Source organism: Chenopodium album, chromosome 25 (assembly GCF_948465745.1).
Source record: "Chenopodium album chromosome 25, dcCheAlbu1.1, whole genome shotgun sequence".
NCBI classification, from domain to species: domain Eukaryota; kingdom Viridiplantae; phylum Streptophyta; class Magnoliopsida; order Caryophyllales; family Amaranthaceae; genus Chenopodium; species Chenopodium album.
The window spans coordinates 34096967-34107733 of NC_137858.1; the positions used below are offsets into that span (position 1 = coordinate 34096967).

At 41.0% G+C, this 10767-nt stretch overlaps 2 protein-coding genes across 2 annotated transcripts; both read left to right on the forward strand.

Annotated features, from left to right (window-relative positions):
- The first annotated feature begins 4211 nt into the window (after positions 1 to 4211).
- Positions 4212 to 5405, forward strand: LOC145614025 (uncharacterized). Its single transcript, XM_081669036.1, has one exon. The coding sequence runs from the start codon at positions 4212 to 4214 to the stop codon at positions 5403 to 5405; it is 1194 nt and encodes a 397-aa protein (XP_081525162.1).
- A 2288-nt stretch (positions 5406 to 7693) lies between these two features.
- Positions 7694 to 8155, forward strand: LOC145614027 (uncharacterized). Its single transcript, XM_081669037.1, has one exon. The coding sequence runs from the start codon at positions 7694 to 7696 to the stop codon at positions 8153 to 8155; it is 462 nt and encodes a 153-aa protein (XP_081525163.1).
- The last annotated feature ends 2612 nt before the right edge of the window (positions 8156 to 10767 follow it).

Here is a 10767-nt window from a genome sequence, read left to right on the forward strand (position 1 = left end):
AATCTTATTGAAAGCATATTTTATTTTGTTGAATGAAGTGGCTAGCTTTCATGGCGCATATATTTAGATGATGATGTGGCATTGTGACATAGGCACACATACTTTGAAGAGTGCCACGTGGCACCGTTCCTTCAAAAGGAACGCCTTTTAATATATAGTATAGATTCCACTTTCCTTACTTTTATATTAGCTCTCTCTCACAATCAACTACATATAATCCCATGAACAATACTTTATACTATAAAATCCTCATGTTGGTTGCTACCTTATGTCTTTTTTTTTAAAAAAAAACTACACCAAACTAGTGTTGCGATCAATTCGAAATGAAGTGAGTATTACCTTAAAGCGTGTAGACAGTAGTTCAATGGCTTCCTTAACCTGGAAAATTCTTTGATAATTTATTCACATGTGACTGGGTTGGCCTTTTTGAGAGGCCCAAATGCAATGGGTTATTTAACAAAAGTTCAGTGCGAAGATTGTTAACAATAAGAACATGGATCTTGGGCCTTTTGAGCTATAAACAAACAATAAAATAAAGCAAGGCACACATTGATAGTTTGATACATTGTAACAAGAGAGTGCATATAAGCGTATATCACTTAGGCTAGGCATGCATATAGGAGGACATTATTATTATTATTTTTTTAATTTAATGTTTTTCTACAGTGGTACATTTTTGTGTACTACGTATCATATATGAATAATGTACCATTAAAGTATAACTTGTCTTAATAATACTTTTGTGTACTCGTATTATACATGTAGATGTACCTTTTGCCATCTTATATCGATAATTTTCTCTTCAAATATATACCACCTTTCACCTATTATAAATGTAGTGGTATATTTTTCATCCTATTTGTTTCTAGAGCAATATAGACACTATGCACCTATACTTATTCGTAACAAGATAAAGTACATACAGTAGCAGTGATAAAACTTGAAGATTCCTTCTTGTAATAATCCGGTAATACATACCTAAAGTTGTACACTCGCCTAACATAGAAGAGTTAAATGAGCAACATTCCTTATTTTAGTCGTGAACAATGTGGGTTGAGTGAGATATAATTTTTAAAAACAAACGTGCACGGGTTGCAAGTATACGTAAATGGATGGAAATTAGAACTCCTCTGAGCTTATTTGACTTTGCAATATTTGACTTTGCAATAAATCTAAATAACAAAACTTAGCGGACATCAGTCAATACATCTTTTTTTTTCTTGAATACACTAATAGAGTTATGAGTAAGAGTAAGAGAATGAGAGAAGCTTGATTATATTGATGTAATTCAATAAGTATATATTATACAAGTAAGCAATAAAATACGACTAGATATATTTGAGTATTTAATTAGGTACATTAGCTAAGAGCTAAGGATGTCTATAAGTATATAGTGGTGAATTCTGAAAATATATTTAATGAGGTCAAAATAAATTAGGTATATTTTAATGGGGTCATTTGATAAAAATACAAGTAATATTTACAGTAAAAAAAAATCATTTTTATAAGCAAAGATTCTTTTTTTTTCATGCTCAAGTGGGATCAAGTGACCCAACTCAAATGTCTTGCATCTGCCACTAACCTAAATGAGTAAATCAAGGGATTACACAAACTACAAACAACAACTAATAATGATAATGACGAATCCTTTACATACATTTGCAATTAAGTGTTAACTTTTTTTTTTACTCATTTTATTATATTTACTTATCATTTGAAGAGTTGTATATGAACAAAAACTGATAGAATCTACAAAGAAACGCACACTTGATTACACTTATATGTACCTGAAAATAACTAAGAATTTAAAGACGTTTACACCGTATTATATTTGAGTAAAGTTGTTGGATGACAAGGAATAGTATCTATATCATATGTCAAATTCAAATTCAATAAATGCCAGCAAAGAAGTTGAGATGGTGGGTTAACACCTATACTCGTACATAAACTTTATGCAAAGAAGCAAAACATTACTGTCAGCTTAATTGACGAAGATGCACCACGTGTACCCTTCTCTAAGTGACAAGATTATGTAAGTCACCAACATTATAAATAAAAAATAAAAATTTAAAAAAAGGAAAAAAAAAAAGAATCAATAAGTTTGGGCCCACTGTACAAACTTTGGGCTACTTCTTCCAACACGGCATTCAACACATTGGGACATCTGGCCTTAACACATAAGGTCTTTTGGGTCCACTCTTTTTGTTATTTGGACCCACTTTTTTATTCTAATTACAGAACTTGCTGACGTGTTAATTAGCTTTTAGTATGTTACCCCCGTGACTCGTGAGTCGTGACGTCAATTGGCTCTCTTTATTATTTACACGTGTATTCTCATTTTATATTTCATGTTACAAAAAGTCTCATTTGTTTTGTTACATGCTAATTGAAAATTGTACACTAAAGAAATGAGAAGATTTGGTTTTAATAATAAAAAATGAAATTGAATTGACTTAGGGCCTGTTCTCATTGACTGAACTCAGCTGAATTGAACTAAATTAAACTGAATATTTTATAAGAGAAGGAAATTAGAAGTTGAACTGAACTGAACTGAATTTCAACGTATGAGAACAGACCCTTAATCTGTAAAAAAATAACAGTGTGGTTTTTAAATAAAATGAGACTTTTATTACAACAAAGATGAATAAAAATGCCATAATAAAACTATAAAAAGGAATTACAAAAAAAAAAAAAAGTGTGTAGAATTTATATTTATGTAAGTTTTTGACAGAAAGTTGATGATGTGTAGCACAGGATCCTATGTAACATAATACCAAACGGCTTAATGTTAGGTCTTTAATGACTTTGAACTAAGCATAATCTTCTAACACAACACATATGATGAGTGTCATATTCTACACTAAACATAAAGTTTTCAAGTATATAGCGCATGTAATTTATGTATATTTTTGATAGAAAGAGACCCTCAAACACTCTATAGTAGGATTAACACTATGTTTGGATTGAAGGAAATAAAGGAAAAAGAAGGGAAGGAAAATGAAGGGATGACAAATGAGAAAGGAGGGGAATTAGAGGGGAGAGAAATGGAGAGAAGAAATTGTACGAAACTAATCTCTCGAACAATAGAGATATTTGGAAAGAAAACTCATCTTTCTTTCTACCCCTCCCTTTCTCTTCCCTCCCCTTCTTTTCTTTTCAATTTTTTTTTTAATCCAAACACACTGTAAGTGTACGGGATGATACCGGTAGTAAAAGCTATTTAGCCGGTAATATATTCTAAGTACCGCTAAACAACTGTTGATTAGTAAGAAAGCCCAAATATCCATAACGGCCTTTCTAACGGCCACGTGGAGAGCTGCTTGAGGCCACGTAGGCACCTGCTGCCTACAAGGTCGGTCTGCCACCTATCGTTATAGGTGGCACCAGCTTGGTTGTTTCCCTATATATACCCAAGCAAATGTTCACCTAAAGGCACAAATCTTTTCTCTCTCTCTCTCTACATATCTGAAACACCTTCTCTCTCTTCACTCTTTCTTCTTATCGGATTGCTGACTTTAGCATCGGAGAGGTTATTCCCGGATAACCCCCGGGTTAGCTTATCTGTGTTGACTGTGCAGGTGCGTAATTGGACGGTAAACCTTTACCAACCCACGAAGATTATCTGTACCGAAGCTCACCCGGAACAATTGGCGCTAGAAGGAGGGGATAGTAATAACTTCTATCGTCCAAATAACCTTCGCCAGTCATGGAAGAAAACCAGGAAACCATAACGCCGATAACAGAAGCTGAAAACCGTCAGTATGATAGTAACACCCTTAATGTCAATACAAACAAAACCGTCAATGCAATACCTGAAATTGAGGTGGAGGATGAAATACCCCATGGAGGAATTTACCCCTGAGGAGCTAGAGGTAACGGCAAGGGTAATGAAAGCGATGTCTCGGAAAAGGAAGGAGGCTGAAGCTGCAGCTAATAAGGGGCAAGTTAATATACCGGCCATTCCTGTGGTCGTAAACCTGGCGAGCCAATTCAACCAGGCAGACCAGCAACCGCCGCCCCAGCCCCAGAATCGGGGAATAATTGTCCCAAGTGAGCGTCAGCCTACCTAGGGTACGCAAATAGAGGACTCAGGGTCCCGGCAACACGAGATTAGCAGTGGGTCAGTGAGATGTATAGCCAGAGCTATAGTCAGGCCGAGAGTATCACCTTTCACTCAGGAGGTACTGGATCAGCAAATGGAAAGAATAAAAATGCCGGCATGCACCTTTGACGGCAAAGGAGATCCTAAGCGATACGTAGCGGCATTTGAAAGTCATATGCTGCTTTACACCGACACCGACGCGGTGTGGTGCAAGGTGTTTCCGACAACCCTAACGAGACTAGCCTCGGATTGGTTTTCCAACTTGGAGAATGGGTCAATTGATTGCTTCGATACCTTGGTCGAGCTGTTTACCGGCCAGTATTTCAGTAACAGTGCTAGGCAGAGAACTTCTGGAGAGCTTATGTCGGTCAGGCAAAGAAGAGATGAGTCCCTTAGGGATTTCATAAGGAGATTTAATAGTGAGGCTAATACGATACCAAAATTACAGCAAGAAATAGCTGTAATGGCTTTAATGAACGGTTTGGGAGATAATGATTTCAAAAAATACATGGCAAGGAAGTCCTTCCCGAATTTAGGCGTGGCCTTTGGCAAGGCATATGAATACATAAAGAGTGAGGAGTTACTGAAAACCAGTAACCAGATAGCGGCATCAGAGCCCCCTCGAAGACCGAATGACAGTGTTGCGCCTAATACTTATACCGGCGGAATAAACAGACAACAACAACAACCAAACCAGCAAAGAACCGGTAGGCCACCCAGAGGTCTTGGCCGGTACAACAACTACACACAACTGAACACACCAAGGGCCGTAATATACTCAATAAATCAGCACAGAGAGGACTGGACAAGACCGGCACCAATGATAACTAAGGGGCGAGACACGAAAAAATACTGCATGTTTCACAGGGATATCGGTCATTATACAGAAGAATGTACTCAATTGAAGGAGAATATAGAAGACCTCATTAGAAAGGGCCACCTGTCCCAGTATCGAGCTCAAGCAGGCCCAAGTCGGCAGCAAGCCCCTCAGCCTAGACAAAGTGAGTATCGAAGGCAGGGCGATTCGTCCATGCAAGATGACACTTACCGGCGTAATCACAGCGGGGAATACCGTCAAGGGAACAATGCGCCAGGTCACAAGATTACAATAGAGGTTATTACCGGTGGTCCGGTGCATGGGGGATCAGTTAGCGGGGCGAAGAAGAACCTGTCTGAGCACAAGCACAAAGTGAATGCATTGGGTGTGGATGAGCGACCAAGGCCCGTGTCAATGCCGTCAGTATCCTTCTCGGAGGCAGACGCCAAAGGCTTGGTATTTCCTCACGATGATCCATTGGTTTAATTCTAACGGTCAATGGAGCCAACATCAACCGAGTGCTGGTTGATGGAGGGAGCTCCGCTAACATCCTGTTTGCAGAAGCATTTGACGCAATGAGGATAGGCCGGAAGTACTTAACCCCGGTATCGTATCCCGTTATTGGCTTCAATGGATCGACAGTGAGGCCAGAAGGAAGTATAGCTTTACAGGTTAGAATTGGAGAAGGCATGGCGGCCAGAGATGTCATGACGGAATTCCTAATAATTGATGTGCCCTCAGCGTATAATGCTATTGTCGGCAGACCCTTGATCCACGATGTACAGGGAATAGTTTCAACATATCATTTGACGATGGTGTATGTTTGGAATCTGGGGAAGGCAGAGCGCGTTAGGGGAGGTCAGACAATGGCCAGGGAATGTTATGTAACAGCTCTAAAACAGCCTAATCGACAACCCTAGGCTGAGCAGGCAATGCAGAAAAGGGGGCGAGCCATATCTGCGCATGACTTAGCAATGGAGAATTTCGACACACGCCCGGCAGCGGTACCCCGTCCTTCGCCGGGAGGAGAGACAGTAGAAATCGAGTTGCAGCCTGGGGTGTCGGGAAGAATAGTGCGAGTAGGGTCCGACATGGATGTTGATACCCATTGTCACTTGGTGGAACTCTTACGGGAGAACACTGATGTGTTCGCTTTCTCGGCAGATGAAATGCTCGGGATCCACCCAGATGTTATAATACATAAGCTGAATGTGGATAGAAATGCCAGGCCAGTTAGGCAGAAAAAACGTAACTTCTCGACAGAAAAGATAGAAGCAATACAAGCAGAAGTAAACAAATTGCTAGCGGCGGGGTTTATTGAGCCTTGCACGTACCCTGAATGGTTAGCGAACATAGTCATGGTGAGGAAGCCGTCAGGAAAATGGAGGATGTACGTCGATTTTACGGACCTGAATAAAGCCTGCCCAAAGGATTGCTATCCTCTGCCCCGAATAGATAGGCTAGTAGACTCCACTTCTGGCCATGCTCTGCTTAGTTTTATGGATGCCTTCTCGGGATACCATCAAGTCAGCCTGTATGCACCGGATAGAACGAAAGCGGCGTTTATTACTGATGCCGGCGTGTTTTGTTATAAGGCGATGTCATTTGGGTTACGAAACGACGGGGCAACATATCAGAAACTGGTAGACAAAGTCTTTGCAAATCAGAAAGGAAGAAACGTAGAAGTATATGTTGACGACTCTATCGTAAAAAGCCGGTTAGCCACTGATCACGTTGCAGATTTAAGGGAAACGTTTGAAACTTTGCGTCAGTACCGGATGAAACTCAATCCGGAGAAATGCGTCTTTGGAGTTCGTTCAGGGAAATTCTTGGGGTTTATGGTTAGTGAAAGGGGAATAGACGCAAATCCTGATAAAATAGAAGCTATCCTTAGCCTACCGCAACCAAAGTCAATAAAGGACATACAGAAACTTACTGGACGCATGGCAACGCTGACAAGATTTATTAGCAAATCGGCTGATAAGGCTTTACCATTCTTTGTAGTCCTCCGGCAAAATAAAACATTCGTTTGGGGGGAAGAGCAGGCAAAGGCGCTAGAGGTGGTCAAAAATCATCTAAGGTCCTTACCGACCATAGCAAGGCCGGAACAAGGAGAGAGCTTGCAGTTATATATCTCGGCATCTCCTAAAACGGTTGCAGCGGTGCTGATAGTGGAACGAAAGAAAACTCAAATGCCTATTTATTTTGTGAGCCATGTCCTAAACGCGGCAGAGAGACGATACCCTCTGATAGAAAAAATTGCATATGCGGTGGTTATCGCCGCAAGAAAGCTTCGGCCATATTTCGATGCACATACAATTGAAGTCTTGACAAATCAGCCGTTAGAAAAGTCTCTGCAGAAAATGGAGACGTCTGGAAGATTGCTCAAATGGTCGGTGGAGTTGTCGGAGTACGTTATAATTTACAAGCCACGAGTGTCGATAAAGGCTCAGGCATTATCTAATTTCATTGTAGAAACATCCTACACCGAAGAAGAAGAAGTCAATGGAGTGTGGAAGGTCTACGTTGACGGCTCCTCAGCATCAACGGGTTCCGGAGCCGGTATTGTCATGACATCGCCGCAAGGGGACATATTCGAATATGCTATCAAATTCAAGTTTAAAGCCTCCAATAATGAAGCTGAGTATGAGGCAGCGCTTGCGGGAGTACAATTATGCATTGCGGCTGAGGCAAAACGGATAGAGCTTACGACTGACTCACAACTGGTAGCAAGTTAGTTTGACGGCACTTATGAGGCAAAGGAACAAACAATGATGGCCTATTTGGCCAAGTTGAAAACAATAACGGCCAACCTGGAAATGTTTGAAATACAATTGGTGCCGAGAGCAAAAAATACGCAGGCAGACGCCTTGGCAAAACTGGCAAGTTCAAGCTTCAATGATCTGGAACACACTGTAATGGTGGAGCTTCTGGAACGCAAAAGTATTGACCCCGACAACACTCCAAAAGAGGTGAATTGCGTGATTAACGGCCAAGAATGGTATGATGGTGTGCTGGCCTACAAAGTGCATAACGTCTTACCGGTGGATAAAACAGAAGCCCAGAAGATAAAGAAGGATAGTCTCTGGTTTGTCATGTTCAAAGGAATGCTGTATAAAAGGGGGTTCTCGATACCATTGCGAAGGTGCATATCGGCCTATGAGTCAGCTAGGCTGATAGAAGAATCCACGAAGGGGATTGTGGAAATCACGCCGGAGGCCGGTCAATGTCCTTAGAAGCAATGAAAAGAGGGTATTACTGGCCAACAATGAATGCTGATACTTTAGCGTACGCGAAAAAGTGCGATAAATGCCAAAAGTTTGGGCCGGCAATTAACCAACCGCTAAACGACTTGACACCAATTCTAAATCCGAAACCGTTTGCACAATGGGGAATGGACATTGTCGGACCTTTTACGTCAGTAACTGGAAGTAGAAAATTCCTGATATTAGGGATTGACTACTTCACCAAATGGATAGAGGCGGAACCGGTAGCAAAAATAACAGCGGGCGAGGTCAAGAAGTTTATCTGGAAGAGTATATTCACCCGATTTGGCCTACCGGTAGCAATGGTGTTTGATCACGGCTCCCAATTTGATTGCAGCCCAGTTAAGAACTTCCTCAGCATATACAAAGTAATATTTGCATACGCGGCAGTCTGTCATCCCCAGTCAAACGGCCAGGTGGAGGCCGCAAATAAGCAGATACTAACGGCATTGAAAAAGAAGGTAGAAGATGCAAAGGACTTTGTGGGCAGATCTGATCCCGGAAATATTATGGGCAAATAGAACAACAACAAGGGAAACTACTGGGGAGTCTCCATTCAACCTTGCTTTCGGCTCAGAAGCCGTTATTCCGGCTGAAGTAGGACTCCCTACGTTTCGTGTTCAGCATTTTTGCGAGGATCAGAATGACTTGCTCCTAAGGCAGCAATTAGACTTCTTACCTGAAACGCGGCTTACGGCTGCCATCAGATCAACAGCATATAATATATGAGTCAAGCATATAACAAGAGAGTCAATTACCGGCCTCTGGAAGATGGAGACTTGGTCCTTCGTAGAACTGCCGCAACGGGTAAAGGAAATGCAGATGGCAAGCTCACCGCAAACTGGGAGGGCCCCTATCAGGTATACGAAACAGTCCGCCAAGGATCGTATCGGTTGATGACTTTAGAAGGACTACCGTTAAAAAATGTTTGGAATACAAGCGTCCTCAAGAAATACTATGTTTTAAAGTTTTTTATTTTTCATGTTTAGTACCGGCATGACATGTAGTCATGGTTCAGCGTTCTCTGTTATTTCTTATTTTGTAGGCAAACTCTATGCATGTAGTTTGTTTTAACAGTTTTGGCCAAGGCCGTTAATAAGAGAAGTATGTAGTGTAACATATGGAGCCATCCCCTACTTTCGATATGATCTGATAAACAGCCTAGCTAGCTGTCTCTTTCATTCAAGTGAGGAGGAAGGTTGGATAACTAATGCGCCTCAAGGCGAGTTGGAATTGACGGTCTGATCCACTGTCAATACTCGGCCTGCTAAAGGCTGCATATATAGGAAAAACACCGAGAATACCAGAATGATAAGGAATTCCGAAATCAATTTCTAAGGAAATTAATTGCGGAATTTGGGGGCATATGCCTAATGTGCCTATTATGCCTAATATGCCTATGTGTTGGAATAAAAAAAAAAAAAAAATAAAAAAAAAAAATTGGAATCGAAAAAACAACAAAAAAGAGAGGCCGATAATTTGTTAGAACTACAAATAGTTTAAGTAGCAAAGCATTATAAAATTTTGCGTATAGATAAGCAAACAAGTATGCAATTATAAATACGATTATAGAAATCACAGACAAGCATAATAGTATCGAAATACAAGTGCATTCACGGCGTTAGAATGAATACAGGAAAGGAAACGTGTAAGTTTCTTTCGAAGAAAATTCACGGTAAAATCATTCAGAATACGAGTATAACGGAGAAACTATTTAGTTTTGTGCAATTAAAATATAAAGGTTACCAAATTCATAAACAGTTGATAAGTGATTAAACAAACAGAAAATAAAGATTGTCAGAACATACACATGTGAAATCGACAGCCATCACCCAAAAAAGACAAGGGTCAAATCGGCTAAAATACAAGTTTGTAAAAATTGTTTTAACAGAAACAAACATAAGCTGCTTAACAATGAGCCTTAGCAACTACAGATAAAGAGGACCCGCATGATTCCGGTGATGACTGTCCGCCCCATTAATCCTTCTTCGTTTCAGGCGCCTTTTGGGGGACAGCTTCAGAGTTGCCGACAGCCTTGTCCTCACCGATAGGACTAGCAATAATGGCATCAGCGAACTCCTCTTCCGGCAAATCACGCTGATCCAGATTCTTCAACACTTCAATTGGAGGAGGGTTATCAAAATAGTCTCATTCATAGCTGGTAGGGGAGAGATGCATATCATCACCATAAGCAGTCTCAGCTGCCTGCCATTTTTCTGCATCCCAGTTCTCGGCCTTGCAGACACAGCGGTGCGCAGCTACCCATCCGCCAGTGTATCGGTCCACCAGCAAGTTCCGGTAATGGTCAGACTGCATGAACCGGTTGACTGCTCGACGCCTGATACCGGGCTTGTCCTCTTTAGCCTTTTTCAAACTCTCCTCCAACTTTGTTCTGGTCTCCTTCTCCGTAATTCTCTTTTGCATGGACTCCTGGTTGGCCAGCTTAGTGTTCAGAACAATCATATTGTTCTCCAACGTCTTGACATTGGTCGTCAGTTTGTCCTCCTCTCTTATAGCAGCTTGTCGGGCATCATCGCATTTTTTAAACTTTGCCTCGGCCTGATCATGACAGCGCTGATAGT